This window comes from Lonchura striata, chromosome 33 (genome assembly GCF_046129695.1).
Source record: "Lonchura striata isolate bLonStr1 chromosome 33, bLonStr1.mat, whole genome shotgun sequence".
Taxonomy (NCBI): Eukaryota; Metazoa; Chordata; class Aves; order Passeriformes; family Estrildidae; genus Lonchura; species Lonchura striata.
Window position 1 is genome coordinate 1,226,389 of NC_134635.1, and position 16,106 is coordinate 1,242,494.

The 16,106-nt window shown below is 55.6% G+C and overlaps 1 protein-coding gene across 1 annotated transcript; it reads right to left on the reverse strand.

Annotated features, from left to right (window-relative positions):
* Positions 1–11,777: 11,777 nt before the first annotated feature.
* On the reverse strand, positions 11,778–13,479 carry LOC110471567 (ras-related protein Rab-11A-like). Its single transcript, XM_077789378.1, has 5 exons — positions 13,458–13,479; positions 12,584–12,779; positions 12,318–12,511; positions 12,157–12,237; positions 11,778–11,917 (listed from the first exon to the last, which is right to left on the reverse strand). Exons 1-5 carry the CDS (start codon positions 13,477–13,479, stop codon positions 11,778–11,780), a joined length of 633 nt encoding a protein of 210 aa, XP_077645504.1.
* Positions 13,480–16,106: the final 2,627 nt, after the last annotated feature.

The window sequence follows — 16,106 nt, forward strand, 5'->3', positions numbered from 1 at the left end:
GTACCAGTACACCCAGCTATAAATATATGTGTGTATATATATATATAGGCACTTAATTAATCAAGCACCTATATATATATATATGTGTGTATATAAACCCATATATATAATTTTTCTCCCACTACCACCACTTCCCCATTTCCTACCCCTCAACTTCTGCTCACAGATCCTGGACCCTGATTTAGAACTGAACCAACAAGTTTCACAACTTGGCACAGACAGTTCTAACATCAAAAGAAAACAAAAAAACAAGCAAAAAAAATCGCCTGAGATTTTTTTATTCCCTTCAGTTACAGGAGACTTTATTTTCATCGTGATAATGTTCCTGGGAACATCCTCCCTTCTGCTTGGTTTGCTGCCTGTGCCCCGGCACGGTGGGCTCAGGCCAGCTGTGGCTGCAGCCGCTGAAGGGGCTGAGCTCACTGTGCTGGGGCAGGTGGTGCTGGTGCTCTGTGCTGATAAAGATCCACTTCTGATCTTCAGATACCAGTTGGAGGGTTTGAAACGATGGCGGGATGATGGGATGCCTCCACTGTTTTGCATCAACAGTAATAGATTCCGAAGGGGCAGATTGGAGGGGTGGACAATGGTCCCAGGCTGTAGCAGATGCTGATGTTTTGGAAAAAGTAAAGACAAAAGTAGCAATGCCGTGCTAGCGGGACACCGTCAGGCAGGATCGGTACTCCCCTCCTCCCCAGAGCTCTGAGAAGCCCCTGGGCGTGCGGCACAGCCCTTCACATGGATGTGAGCATTTCCTGGGGGAGGGCGCCGTGTTTTGCACCCTCTGGTGTGGAGCCTGGAGGGTGATGGAGGGTGGGGTGCTCTGGATGAACCCCCAGAGCCCCCACGGCCCGAATTGTCCTGCGGCACAGCCGTCCCTCCCCATGGCAGCGCGGCTTCAGCAAAGGCTTTGGAGCCCCGGCCAGCACTGGCCACATCCTTCCTACAACTGACCCATTCTCATCCAAAATCTGGCCTCAGTTTGGTCCCAGTGAAGGGAAGGGAGAGGGGGACATGGCTGTTCTCTGGGAACCTCTCCCCTCCCCGGTGCCACCTTCTCCATCACGCGCTGCCCTCCCCACCCCAGGGTTGTACTTTATCCGTTCATTGCGCAAAATTCTCCCGCTGAGGTAGAGAGAGTGGTTGAAGCACGAGCTGGGGGGCGGGGGGCGGGGGTCGGGGGTGGGCAGGGGGATCAGCCACCCCTCCGAGGGGCGCTCAGAAATGTTGGTGTTGGTGCTGGAGGGGCTGAGCTGGAGGCGGTGGTGGCCGCAGCCCCGCGCCGCTGTGTTAGTGAGTGAGTAGTCGTTCTTGGCTGAGTGGAGTCTGTTCGTGGTAATGTGAGCAAGTTCTTGATCAATGTCTTTATTTGATGCCAGGTTGTGAAGAGGTGGGTGGGAGTGGGGAGGGGGGAAGGAGACCCCTGTGGTGGGGACCTGGGGTGGGGGGACCTGTTCTAGCACTGACCGTAGGGGGTGAGGAATGGGGAGGGTACAGGGGGCTCGCTCTGCTCCTTGTACCTCCTCCCTCACCTTAACAAGCGAAAACGATGTAAAAGCCTCCTGCATGCTGAAAAAATGTTAGAGAAAAAAACAAAACCCCTTTCTTTAAAAAAAAAAAAAAAAAAAAAAAAGAAGGGAAAAAAAATTAAATCATGACCCAAACAAACGTCCAATGCTTGCTGTTGGGAACCAGAGTGGGGCTGTCCTCGATGGGCTGCCCCTCTCTGCAGTTGAGGTTCCTACTCAAGTCTCCAAGTTGGCCTTTAATAAAATCTTCAGTTCCAATAACCTTTATATATATATATATATATACACATATATATATACATATACATATATATTAAAAAAAAGCTTGATGTAGCAGTTCTAGTTTAAAATGAATAGAAGTATTTCGGCCCCTGTTTTATTTTGATTTTTCCCTGTCCCCTGCTTCCCGCTGTACCCCCCACCGACTCCATATTTTGATGTAGCAACTTTGGAAGAAAGAAAAAACAGGCGCTGTAAATGCACCGAGAGCTACCTCTGCCTCGAGTGGGGGCTGCAGGGAACTCGGGGGGCTCGGGCCTCTCCCTGGCCCCATGGGGCACCCAGAGAGGGGCAGCCCGGGCCCTGCCTGTTGGCATCCATGGGGAGCCCGGTTGCGGGGCTTAAACAACAAATTTGCGTAATTTTTTTTCCTCTTTTTAAATATATGTATATATATAAAAATCTTTAAAAAAAAAAAATAAAAACAAAAAACAAGAAAAATGCCCATGACCTTAACTATTTGCTCTGACTTGTATCTTCCTTGATAGGTGACTAAAAATGGCTTGTTGGTCTAATTCACCAGCAATAACGATAACTAAATACGGCCCCCTCCTCCTGCACCCATCCCTTTTCTGCAGCGCCCACCAAGCCGGGTCCTTGCACTTCTCCCCTTCCCTCCCACTCGAGGATGCCCTTGGTGACCCCTTCTTGCAGTGTGAACCAACTGGACTGACCCTCGCTGCCTTCAGCTGCCCCCACGATCCTTCCCAGGCTTTTGGGGTAACCCCCTCGGGGTGCTGAAGCGACGGGGACACCCCACTTGTGCCTGGGCTGGAGGGAGGCGGGTGGAACTGGGACCCGAGGCGCCAAACTGGGTTCCTCCCTCTGCATTAGGAGCAGCAGACCCTTGTGGGAAGCCTGGTCTGTGAGACCTCTGTGCTGCAAAATCACACCCCACCAAAGCAGGGTCGGGTTTTGGGAGCGGTGACAGGACACGGGCACTCCCAGGGCGGCAGTGCCAGCGGGTGCCGCTGGCTTCCCCTCGGCCTGGCTGGGCAATGGGGAGATCCCCGGGGTTTGCATCAGCCCCTGGGGCCGCTGGAGCCGGGCTGGGGACCGAGGTGACCCGTGCCGTGCCGTGCCGTGCTGTGTGAATACTGGTGGTGTCTTTGCGAGGCAGCAACACGAGGGTACAAGCAGTGGCACCGAGGGCAGGTGCCCAAAACCTGGGGCTGGGAGCAGAGAGGGCAGAGCTGCGCTGGAAAGTGCTGAGCTGATGGCAGGATGTGTCCAGGTCTGGGCAGGACGTGTCCACGTCTGTGCAGGACATGTCAAGATCTGGGCAAGACGTGTCCAGGTCTGGGCAGGACGTGTCTGGGTCTGTGCAGGATGTGTCCAGGTCTGGGCAGGACGTGTCTGGGTCTGTGCAGGATGTGTCCAGCTATAGGCAGGACATGTCCAGGTCTGGGCAGGATGTGTCCAGGTCCAGGGGGGATGTGTCCAGGTGTGGGCAGGATGTGTCCAAGTCCATGCAGGACACATCCAGGTCCAGGCAAATTGTGCCCAGGTCCAGGCAGGACGTGTCCAGGTCTGGGCAGAACATGTCTGGGTCCGGGCAGGACATGTCCAGGTCCATGCAGGATGTGTCCAGGTCCATGCAGGACATGTCCAGGTCCATTCAGGATGTGTCCAGGTCCATGCAGGACATGTCCAGGTCCATGCAGGACATGTCCAGGTCCAAGGACGTGTCCAGGTCCGGGCAGGCTCAGCCTGTGGGGGGACAGAGGGGCTGTAACGGGGTGCCCACCCAGTTCAGCACTGGGATTTCCACTCGTGCTTTGCCAAACCGCCGCCAACTTCGGCGCTGGATGCAAAGGAGGAGCGAGGGCGTCGGGCTGTGCTGGATTTGGGACTCATCCTGTGAGTTTTCCTTGTGGACGAGACCTCCTGGGTGGGACCAAGCTGTGACAGAGCTGTGGGAGCCAGGCCCCCCAGAACTGCGTTTGTGGGCAGCGTTTGTGAGCTGCCACGGCGGGGACAGCGACTGCTGGACAGGGGACGGTGCTGGGGAGCGGGTGACAAAACGTAACCAAGGGAAACGGAGGGATAAAGTAATATCATGCTGTGATGTCATCCTCATCGACATAAATTATATAGAGAATAGTGTGTATTATAATGCATAACAAAAGAAAGAAAAAAGAACCAAAATTGGATTTATAGTTAATGAGGAGATACTATAAAAATATCTTGTCCTAGCTCCCATTTGCAAAAGTATTTTTCAGCTGGAGGGATATCTATTATTTTTTTCTCTTTTCTTTCTTTCTTAAAAAAATAATAATCTTCATACATACAAAGGCTCAGACTGTTAATATTGTTAACCTCTGAAATCAAAATACTCCAACCTGTTTTGTTTGGTGTTTGAAGGGTTTATTTTGATGCATTTCCTGGTGTTTTTTAAAGAGAGAGAGAGGAGGGAAAAAAAGATTAAGATTTTAAAATTAGAACATTTCTTTATAATTTAATATTCTATTTTAATAAATGCATTTATTACATGTAAATGTAGCAAGGAACTGGGCTAATAAAAATACTTTTTATTAGGTAATTTATTATAAGAAAAAAGGATATTTTATTTTATGATAAAGTGATCCTTAAAAGTTTAGAAGGTTTAGAATATATGTAGGTTAAAAAATACATTTGTATCCAGAGTATTGCTTAAAAAGTGTTTTTAATATATGTTTCATTTTTCGTGTGTGCGTGTGTGTATGTAAAGGTGATAGTTATGGTGCAGATAGCCCTTTCCGCAAATAAGAAATTAACACAGTTGGATGTATTTAAACAAAAAAAAAAGATAAAAAAAGGTAATTAAAAACAGAGAAGTAGAAGAGAAAAACCACTATAAACCCAAGACTGTGCCCCCATGCTGTGGCTGCTCCATCTGGGAATCCCCTTGGAAAGGGTCGAGGTCTGGGTGGATTTTGGCTCGGGGCTGGCTCTGGGGCAGTCTTTGGGCAGCATCACCCCGCGCTGGCCCTGGCGAGCCCCGGCCCTGCTGTGGCACAGAGGGAGCTGTGGCACAGCCCTTCCTGGGCATCCCTGGGCACCTGAGCATCCCTGGGCATCCCTGACCCGACCCGACTCGCCTGGGGACCAGATTCTCCTCCTGCTGTGGCTCCCTGGGACAGGGGCTGCCCGAGAGCCGCGGGCTCGCAGGGCAGAGCTGGCACTGCCCCGCTCCCTGCCCTCCTCCTCCTCCTTGTTGGCAGCACTGCCAGGCTGATCCCATCCCGGGGAGCCAGAGGAGCTTTGGCCTTGATCTGCTTGCAGGATCCATGGTGCTTTCCACAGCCTGGCCGGGCAGGACTGATGCTCGCTGCTGGCACAGACCGGCCGCGCTCCTGGGGGCTCTGGGTGGTCCCTGGTGCCTCCTTTAGGCTTTGGCTCCGTCTCTTCCTGTGCTGGGCGGGTTGCAGGGACAGCAGGGTTTGGTGCCAGTTTTCAGGCCAGGATCTTGAGAACATCCATGGTCATTCCTTTGTGCCACACCAGGGCCGTGCCCTTGCCATGGTGCTTTGGCCAGGCGGGGGCTGAGCTTACACAGAGCTCCCAGCCAGCTCCAGCCCGTGCTAGGTGGGAACAGGTCACCCCAGCTGCTCCCCAAGGCCCTGTGGGCACAGCTCCTGCTGGGCACCCACGGCAGAGTGCCCCTGGCTGGGTTCTGAGCTTCTGTGGATCCGGGAAAGCACTTCAGCATGGCTCCAGCACATCCTGAGGTGTTTCACAGGATCCTGTCCCAGGGCTGCTCGAGGGATTTGCTGAGCAGCCACGACCTCCCCGTGGGCTGGGGAGTGGGGGACGTCTGTCCCCCTCACACCCCGAATCCAGCCCCTGCCCTGCTCCCCCTCCCAAAGCAGCAGGATGACGGGGTGATGTTTCTGCTCTGTTGCCTTTCAAAGAAACATTTTTAAATAATTTGTTTTCTGTTTGTTTGTTTTTAACCAAAAATGAGAAAAAAAAAAAAAGTTTGCGTTGATGGGTATTAAAAAAATGTTAATAATAATAAACACTCAAATTTATTTCATATAATCCTAGAGTAAAGATTAAAAAAAATTAACTAGTTCAAATAGTAGATGCTATCCATATTGTTTAATCTATAGTAGATCCAAGTGATCCCAGACAGAGCAGAATGTAAAATAAACTTGTGAACACGATCATTGTTAACTTCCCCAGGAATTCTATCTTTTTTTGGTACTATTTTTCTGAAGCAAACAAATAAATGACCGAAAGCCTAACAAAATAACAACCACCAGCTGGTACCTTCTGTCAATCAAAGTCCTGAAGTTATTTTTATAGAGGGGAAAAAAAAAGACAAAAAAAAAAGGGATCTAATAATATGTATTTTTTTAAAAAGATACGTTTGGGGGTTTATGTTGCTTTTTTAATAAAAATAGACAGATTTGGCTAGTCATGGAACAAAATAAGGAAGTTTTAGGCCATTAATTTTTTGCCTTATTCTGACTTCTAGCCTTGGGCTTGGAGCAGGAAATTGCAGAAAAATGTTCCAAGTTGCTGTTACTTTCCTTGGGCTGTTCTTGGTTTTTGAACTTCTCCAAGCACCAAAGGTGTGGGAAGATCCTGGGATGGGCAGGTGGGACCATCCCAGGTGGGCAGGAGAAGGAAAGGAAGATTGGGTGATCTCCCCTCTGTAAGGTGACAGACAGAGCTCGAGGGCAGCGAGGTGCCAGGCGGAGGCTCTGCCCTTGCACTGGGCAGTGCCAGGGCATTAGGGTTGGTTTGTTCCCTCTTTGTTTTCTTTCTTTTCCTTGGTTCTCTCTCACCCCGGTGGCGTTGCACCGGGACGTGCTGTGCACCTCCAGGTGAGCTCGCTTGTTTAGCGCGTGGCATCTTCCAGGAGATTTGGTTTGTTGGGTGTTTCTTTGTTCGGCCTCCAAACATCAGCTTTGAGCAGTGGAGCTGCGGGTGAGATGTCTGGAAAAGCCTCTGCTGGCCCCAGAGGGCATCCCTGATCCCACAGCTTTGCTTCCTGGCAGCTGCCCTGGCGCTGTCCTGCTCGCGGGACAGTGACACGCGTGGCACGCCCCCGGGTTTGGGCTGCAGAAGCACGGGGGAGGCCGAAGGCTGTTCTTAGCCAGCACAGCATGGTGGCTGTGGATGGATCCTGAGTCCCTGCAGCGCCGAGAGCACGAGCGAGGCCTCCTGGAGCTGGCAGCAGGCAGGGGTGCCGCGATGGCAGAGCCACTCTGAGCGCTGCAGGGCAGGGCGGCACAGCCCTGGCACCAGCACTGGGGCAGGGCATGGCCCATGCCCCTGCCAGCTGCTCCACTCGTTCCAGAGAGAGGCCAGCACTTTTCTCCAGAGTTCTGGTGATGCTTTTCACTGCACCAAAATCTCTGCTTAAAGGAGAGAACTCAGAAGGAAACACCCAAGAGGCAACGTTGTCATTAGCAAAGCCGAGTGCCGCAAAGAAAACACCCTTGGAAGTTGCTTCCCTCTGGGTTTAGCCTTTGCTCCTCTCCTCTGAGTTGTGGCTCAGCTGTAGCAAACCCACGGATCTCCTGCAGCTTGGGAGCATCCACACCGATGCCTTCCAGAAGCACGGGGGCCGCCCCTTGCTCCCTGCCTGCCTCGGGGGGCTGGGGCAGCCTCTACCAGCATTCATCACTCAGCAAAGCCATGCAATAGGTCAGGACAGGAATGAAGACAGTTCTCATTCGGTTTCTGCATATAAATAGCACTGTGAATCTGAGATCCCTCCCCGGGACCCTCCTGGCGTGCTGGGGCGTTTCGGGAAGCAGGGCACGATGTCTCCTGCCCTTCCAGGGGGGTTCATGCTCGGTGAATCAAGCCTGGTCCTCCCCTGCCGGGGCGGCGAGGCGGCCTGTTTGCTCTTTCAGTTTTGTTTTACCTCATTTTGTTTATTTGATACTTGAAGAAGCGTCAGTGGTGGACATTGTACAGTGGTGCCCTGGACTGGAGGTGGATGCACTTTATCGTCACCTGTGTACCCATCCGAGCCCCAGCAAGGTGTCCTTGGTGGCAGCAGAGCCAGCGTGGGCTGGTTCTTCCAAAACCCTGTCTAGGATGTTAGGGAGCAATCTCTGTGTTTTAGTGTGGGGTTTTCACATCCTGTAGGAACTTGAAGTCATGTTCTGCTGTCAGAACCCAGTGAAAAATGCAGCTGGAATTGTGCTAGGCAGACTTCGGTTTGCCTGTGCCGTGCCAGCAGGAGACAGCAGAGGTTGGGCAGCTCCCGCCTCCCTCCCCTGTGGCTCCCCTGTTCCAGTGGGTTACCCTGCTGGAATCTGGAGTCACTGCAGCCCTGGCAGGCTGCAGCATCCCTCCCTGCTGGATCTGCTCCAGCATCGCTTCAGGGCTGCTAATGGAGCAAATTGAAAGTCACCCCCAGTAAAGTGACACTAATGTAAAATCTGGAGTAGTTCCACTACTGTCTGTGCGAAAATGAAGTCCCCCTCCAATGGTGGCACCGGGTTACTGACAGCAGGATGTGCTTTCTGGGCTGATGATGATGCTTTTGAAACAACTTGCAGAGAAACGGAGCGGTGAGATGCAGCAGTGTGGTGTGGCCTTTGAGATCTGCTCTTGGCTCCCAGCAGCTGGGACACAAGACGTGGTCACAGGCTGTTTTGCTTATCTGTGAAACCATCAGCATTCTTTTTTCCTTTTTCTTTATGAATTCTGTTCAAGATAATCATAAAAAAAAAGGGGGGGGAAAAGACCAGGGGCTGGATCCTGTTCTGCAGTATGGGATTTGCTCCCGGGTTAGAAAGCAGTGTTAAGCAAACATGAAAGGCAGTGGGCACGAGGGCTGGCAGCGCTGCAGAGCCGGCTCCGATCTCAGCCCCCGGCAAGCCAAGGAAATCCCCAGGGATGCCCAGAGCAGCCCTCTGCTGCTGCAGAGGACTTCCTCTGGCTCTGCCCTGGTATCAGACACCCAGGCTCCGGCTGGGACTGTGGCAGAGCAGCTCAGTGGCATTTCCCACCTGAGAGCTGCTGAAACGAGCCCCAGGCTGGGCTCCCTGCAGCAGCAGCCCTCCCCAGCCCAGCCCGCGGTGGCTTTGCTGGCACAGCATCACCCTGGCTGGTGGGCAGGGCAGCACGGCCCTCCCCAGCCCAGCCCGCGGTGGCTTTGCTGGCACAGCATCACCCTGGCTGGTGGGCAGGGCAGCACGGCCCTCCCCAGCCCAGCCCGTGGTGGCTTTGCTGGCACAGCATCACCCTGGCTTCCTCCTGCTGAGTGATGCCAGGTTGGTGTGATCCGCCCTCCCTCGCTCCGGGCGCTGTCCTGCCCGCGCTTCTCCCACCTCGTGCTGAGCCAGCTGCCACGGAGTCGCCCGACTCTGTGGCCCTTCCATTGAAAGTCCATTTCCTATTATTTGTGTTCGTTTTTTTTTTTTTTTTTTTTCCTCTTTTAACATCATAGGAAACCTGTAGTCGGGATTGTTACTATTGGAAACCGATCACATGTTCCATCCAGGTATTTTCATCTCTCTGGCGTTACACAAAAATAAAGGCCTGAGAGAGAGATATAACCGAACATAGAAGTAGAGTTAGGCTTGTTGTCTGAGTTTTGAGGCATATAGTATAATGGGAGAAGGAAAAAAAAAATTAAAATAAAATAAAATTAAAATAATGATGTTGCACAACTTGTAGAAAACAAAGAAGGGAAAGGGTTAATGTATTAAATGTGCTAAATTACATTAAGAACTTAATTTTATTAAAGTATTATTACTTAAGAAACTTGGTTTCTGCTCTTGATTTGTGTCTCTTCATACTTTAGGAAGGGGCAGGAGCAGTGGTTGAGAACAAGGCCCTGCTGGGCTGAGTTCCAGGGCAGTGGGGCTGGACCTCCCTCTGCCACCCCTCCTGCGTCTCCCACTGCTCACCTGCTTTTGGCAGCACTTCTGGGGCTCATTAAAGCACCTGTGGGCTGATGAGCCTCCTGAGGCAGCTGCTTCTCCCGGAGCTGGGGCCAGCGGGTCCCACGGGTGTGAGCCACCCTGTGCCACATTTCACCCTTCCCACTTCTTCATCCCAGCAGAAAACATCCACAAACTGGAAAGCCTGGAACAAAGCTGAGTTGCCGAGCCCCAAAGCGCCTCCATGAGTCTGAATGAACTGGTGATGGCATATCCAATGGCAGTGAGGCCCGAGGGACACTTGGCTCAGCCCTGGCCCTTTGTGGAGCAGCATCCATCCCCCTGTGCCCACCTCCCCAGCCGGTGGGGCTGACATCACCTCTTGGCACCGTGTTTTGCTGTGGGCAGATGGTGTGGGAGGAGGTGGTGCTTGGCAGCTCCTGCACGTTTCCAGGGCTTTTCCAGCTGAGGTGGGCAGGGGGTGAAGTGCAGCCTGTGGGGCAGGGGCCACCATTCACCTGGGGACAGACCCAGCTGCAGTCAGACCCAGGGCATTACAGAGAATGGGTCTGGCCAGCTCAGGGATGGGGCTGCCTCGGTGTAGGACACAGTGCCAAGGGGCTGGAGCCAAGGTTGAGGTGCTGCAGGGCTGGGGTGGCTGCAGTGGGTGGATAAAAAGGGGCACCCATATGGTGTGGCTGCTTCTGCACCCCATTTGTGCATCCCTGCCCTGCCCCGGGCCAGCAGCAGGATCCCATCTGTTCTAATCCTGAATTTCAAGCTTTCCCCTCTGGCCTCCCAGCAGGACACCCCCTTGCCCAGGTTACAGCCCTCCTCCTCCTCCTCACCCTTCATTGCCTGTGGATGCTTCCCAGCTGCCCCATGTGGGACTGGCACTGCTCTTGCCTCAAGGAGAGATCTGGCAGAGAGAGGAAAGGCTTCAACAGCAGCTTTATTTGGGGATTTTGCCTCAATTTCTGTTCTATCAACAAATCATGCCCCAAGGGGAACCATGGCCCAGGTCCTACTGGGACAACCAAGTGAGATGCAGAGTCTGGGGGCAGCTGTGGAGAGAGAGATCCCCCAAAACCCCACACAACAGAGGCCACACTCCCAGTACTGGGTCAATTCAAGCCTTCCCACCTGCACCCCTCTTGACTGATGGCTGCCAATCACCCCGACAGCAGCACGGGCTCAGCACAGTCTGTCCTGGTACCCTGGGTGATGCCCACCTTGGGAGGTGGCTGCTGTCCCCCAGGCAGGGGACAAGGCCACTGTCACCCTGCTGCTGCAGCAGGCACTCCATCCAGTGGTGGCATGTCCCAGGCTGGGCCACCAGCCACAGTGGCCAAACACTCGAGCAGGGAAGGGCTGAGCTACGCCAGGGGGACCTGGAGGGGGTCCCCAGTGCTGCCACCGGCTCCCGCACAGGGAGCTGTGCAGAGGGACCATGTGTCTGCCCTCAGCACCTCATCCCTGCCCTCAGCCCCCAAATCCCTGCTGCCCCCTTGTCCCCTCCTCAGGGCTTCCCAAAGGCCCAGCCCCTGCTCCCATCTCTTTCCATGGCAGAGTCACAGCTTTGCCCTTTGCTGGGGTCATGCCACAGGGAGGGGGTCACAACACAAAACCAGTGTCACCCCCACACCCCTCCCTGGATGGCCCCAGCGGCACCCAGAGGTGCTGCAGGGACAGGGCTGGGCACCACCAGCCACATCCCTGCTGGTTTCACCGGGTGGGAGAAGGAGGCACCCAGTGTCCCCCTCACACCCATGCCACAGGGCTGCACACAGGGCGTCACCCAACAGGGACTCGCCACGTTCGGGCTCGTTCAGTGCCACCCAGTCACCCAGCAACTGTGCCTGCAGGGCCAAAGGGAGCAGGGACACGGGGGATGGCAAGCCCCCAGCCTCGGGGGGAGAGGGGAGGCCCCCTGATGCTCTGCCTCCCCCGGTTTTGTTGTCCTACATAAAGACAGGCAGAGCAGCACACGGGCAGGATGCTGGCACACGCAAGAGCAGCCAGAGCTCGCTGCACTGCTCGGAGAGCTGCGGCGGGCAGAGGTGCAGGCTGGGGGGACACAGGGTGCCACCATGTGCTGGCAGCTGGGGGGTCACGCTGGGGGCACCCCAGGGGCTCAGATGTTCTGGCAGCAGGGTGCCTGCCGGCCCTCCTGCTGCGTGGGCAGCACCTGGATGGGTTCAATGGTGGTGGCGGGGCCAAACTCCGACTCCGCCTGGCCCGTGATCTGCCTCTGGGACACGATGCGGTAGATCTCTGCCAGCAGAGAGAGGGGAAGTGAAAACGTTCTTTAGGTAAGTGTTTCAGTGGGGGATCTGCTCCCTCCACAAACACACGGCTCCAGCGGGGCAAATGCTCACCTCTCCCCATCCAGGGGAGCAGGATTCCAACCCAGATCCCACCCAGGACAGCCAGGCCCCCAGGGGTGTCCTGAGGGGACACAGTGTCCAAAGCCATCTCTCCTCCTGTCCCTCCCTTTCCTGGCTGCCCCTTACCCGAGAGGATGTTGTGGAAGGCTGTCTCCACATTGGTGGAATCCAGGGCAGACGTCTCAAGGAAGGACAGCCCATTCTTCTCTACAAGAACAGAGTGAGCTCAGGTGGGCGCCATGAGCTCCAGGCAGATGGGGAGGGCCTGGCCAGGATGGGGGAGATACCTGCGAAGCTCCTGGCCTCGTCGGTGGGCACAGCCCGCAGGTGCCGCAGGTCACTCTTGTTGCCCACCAGCATGATGACAATGTTGGCATCAGCGTGGTCCTGCAGCTCCTTCAGCCAGCGCTCTGCGTTCTCGTACGTCAGGTACTTGGCGATGTCATAGACCAGCAGAGCTCCCACTGCCCCTCGGTAGTAGCTGGGGGACAGGAGGGGACAGGGTCACAGCAGGGCCCCGGGCAAGGCAGGCCTTGGCAGCAAGGGAACTCACGCGGAGGTGATGGCGCGGTACCGCTCCTGCCCGGCCGTGTCCCAGATCTGAGCCTTCACCGTCTTGTTGTCCACCTGGATGCTCCTCGTGGCGAACTCCACGCCGATGGTACTCTTGCTCTCCAGGTTGAACTCGTTGCGGGTGAAGCGTGAGAGCAGGTTGCTCTTGCCCACCCCTGAGTCCCCAATGAGCACGACTGGTGGGCACAAACACAGCGTCAGCTCCCCCAGCCACCAGGAAAGGCACCCACCCCACAGCCTGGCAGGGATGGGAGCCTCCCCACCTGCCCAGACCCCACCTCTGTCTCATCCAGGAGGAGCTGGCAGGTGAGGGGTGAAGCAGAGCAGGGCCAGCTGCCTCCCCTCCTCCCAGCAGCATCACTGACCGTGAATACCCCTTGAGAAAATCCCTGCCATCACCAGGAAGTTAGCAGAAGTCTTTATCCCTGGGGATGGGAAAGCACCACATGCATTGATATACCCAAAATGGGCAGAAAACCAGGGTCAGGACCCATGCAGGGAGAGCCAGGCCAGAGGCCAGGCAGAGCTGGGGCACCTCTTGACAACCCTGTGTGCCCTCCAGCCCTGTGGGCACACTGGAGGACATGGTTTGAAAGGAAGCATCCTCCTCTGCGGCTGCTGGTCCAGCCCATGAGCAGGGAAGTCCCTGGGTGTGGGTTAAATGCATTTTGTGCCTGTCCCAGATCTGGATGGTTCCTGTAAAACCTGGTGAAACAAGCTCTGGGGAGCTTTATCACACACCTCCCCAGTCAAGTTTGTTGAGTTTATGACTCAACAGGTTTTTGGTTTTATTTTTTAAGTTATTTTTAATTCCTTCACTGCCAATCCTATTCATTCCCCGGCTGTACTCGGACACTTCACCCACCCGTGGGACATGTGTCCCCACCAGGTTTGGACAACACCACCAGTGACCACGGTGGGCAGGACACAGGAACAGCAGCACCAGCAAGGGGCCACTGGGATGCCACACGCTGCAGGAGCCTCAGCAAGACACTGCCACACTCAGCCGAGGCTCAGCAGCCACCACCCTGCAAGGATGTTGCTCCACGTCCTGGATAACTCCTTCCCACCAGCTCCAGCTCGTAGACATGGCTCCCCTGCATGGTGCAAAGCCTCCGACAGTGCAGCCACCCTGCTACAAAACCCTCAGAGCAGGGCAGCCACCAAGCAGCCTGGCGCCAGGAGGCCCAGCAGGGATGGGACAGATCTCTGGGATCACTGAGGGAAGCTGGAAGGCTCCAGAGCACGGGGAGCAATCACTGTGTCAGCACAGCCAGCAGCTGAGAGAAGGGCAGCTCCTCCACAGCTTCACACAATGGTCTGGGTGGATGGGACCGTAAAGCCCATCTCACCCCAACCCCCTTCCACTGTCCCAGGTTGCTCCAAGCCTTGTCCCACCTGGCCTTGAACTCTTCCAGGGATCCAGGGGCAGCCACAGCTTCTCTGGGTACCTGTGCTAGGGCCTCCCCACCCTCACAGGGAGCAATTCCTTCCCAATATCCCATCTAACCCTGCCCTCTGACAGGGAGAAGCCATTCCCCCTTTTCCAAAGTCCCTCTTCACTCCCTTGGAGCCCTTTAGGCACTGGAAGGGGCTCTGAGGTTTCCCCAGAGCCTTTTCTTCTGCAGCCTGAGCATCCCCAGCTCTCCCAGCCTGGCTCCAGCCCTTGGAGCATCTCCGTGGCCTCCTTGATTTCTTTGAGGAGCTGCACACCTTTCCTGTGCTGGGGGTCCCTGAGCTGGAGGCAGCTCTGCAGGGGGGGTCTCACCAAAGAGGGGCAGAATCCCCCCTTTGCCCAGCTGCTGGGGAGACTCCTCAGCTGCTGCCCACTGCAGGGAGCTCTGAGAGGACCACAGCAGCCTGGACTACCCTGGACAAGGCAGTAGGAAATGCAGGCCGGGTTCGTGATCACTTCCCCAGCTCCGAAGTTTTGATGTGAGCTCGGTTTTTTACCAACAGGAAATTGCTGCTTCCCCAGCTCAACTGCCACCATCCTCACCCTGGCAGTGCCATGTTCCACGGCAGGCTCCAAGGGCTTTGCACCACGCCAGGGATGCAGGGAGGGTGCTGCAGCCTGTGGGGGTGATGAGCCTCCTGTCCCTGAGCTTGAGTGGCTCCAGGAGCTGGAGCAGCACCCCCCACCCCAGGCACAAAAGCACTTGACACGTTTTGTCCTCACTGCCTCCAAACATCCTCAGCACACCACATCTCAGTGTAGGAAACAGCCTGGAGCCCCACACAGGGCTCCAAGGAAGGGTCTGAGGAGCAGCCATGCCCAGAGCTGCTCCTCAGCCATCCTGAGCCCCTCCAGCCCAGGGGCCTTGCACAGCTGGAACGTGCATTGTGCTCTGCCACAACTGGTGCTCCCACTTCAGTGGAACTCGGATAATGCTGCTTCCTGCTGTGACAATCTCCCTTTCCTCACGGGGGAGGCTGGGCTCACAGCTGCTGCACCCTGGGAGCAGCTCCATGCCCCTGACCTGCATTCCCCTTCGACTTTGCTCCTGCTTTGGAGGCATCAGCTGCCCTTGCATTGAAAACTGAGTTCTATTTTTTAAACACTCCAGAGACCACCGTGAGACCCAGGAGGGGAATGAAATCCTGTGCTGAACTGCTCCCAGCCCTGGCTCCTGTAGAATGACAGGGGATGGTCAGACACAGGAGGACTATGAGCTGAAGCCCCCTCAGAGCCACGCAGCTGGCACAGCACCGGGTGGGAAGTGCAGAACAAGGCAGCTGGGAGAGCTCCTGCCTGGGCATCCTACTCAAGGCACCACTCAGCATCATCAGAGTTTCCCCCACACCAGAGGAACTCCAGGGAGGAGGATTTTCCTGGGCAGCAGCCAGGGGAGGTGTGCAAGGAGCCAGGGGCCACCAGCACATGGCTGGCTGGAATTACGTCGTGTCGGTGGCTAGAATTACTCGGGGCCTTGCGGGCAGGCCCGTGTGGGTAGGCTGACTCACAGCCACCCACCGGTGAGCTCACACCCTGGATTTTATGGCTCAGGAGGCTGTGGCATTGCCAAGATGCCCCTTTGCTTCCCCAGCACCTGCTTTGGCCAGCCTGCAGGGAAGCCTGGCACGCACAGGGATGGGGCTGCTTCATGGGGATGCTGGGCTCCAGAAATGCCAACGCTGAGTCTCCAAGAGCCCGTCCCTGTCCCGCACCGGGCCCAGCAGTGAGGTCAGAGCATGACCAGCAGCAGCAAGGACCAGCCTGGATCCCTGGATGCTCTCCCTCCACTGCAGCTGGGCAGCAGCATGGCTTTCTCTCCTGGGGGAGGTTACTCAGCTCTCAGACGGGCTCCCTTCACCCAGTGCCGCAGAGCAGAGCACCCACGGGTGCTCAGGGCCCAACACGGCACGCACAGAGTCCCACGGACCAGCCTTCCCCAGCACCCTGCCGTGGGCACAGCCACCCTGCAGGGCGCTGCGCTCCTTCCCGCAGAGTCTAGAGCGGCTGTAACGAGAACGGGGACCACAAACCATCAGAGCAGCCCCAG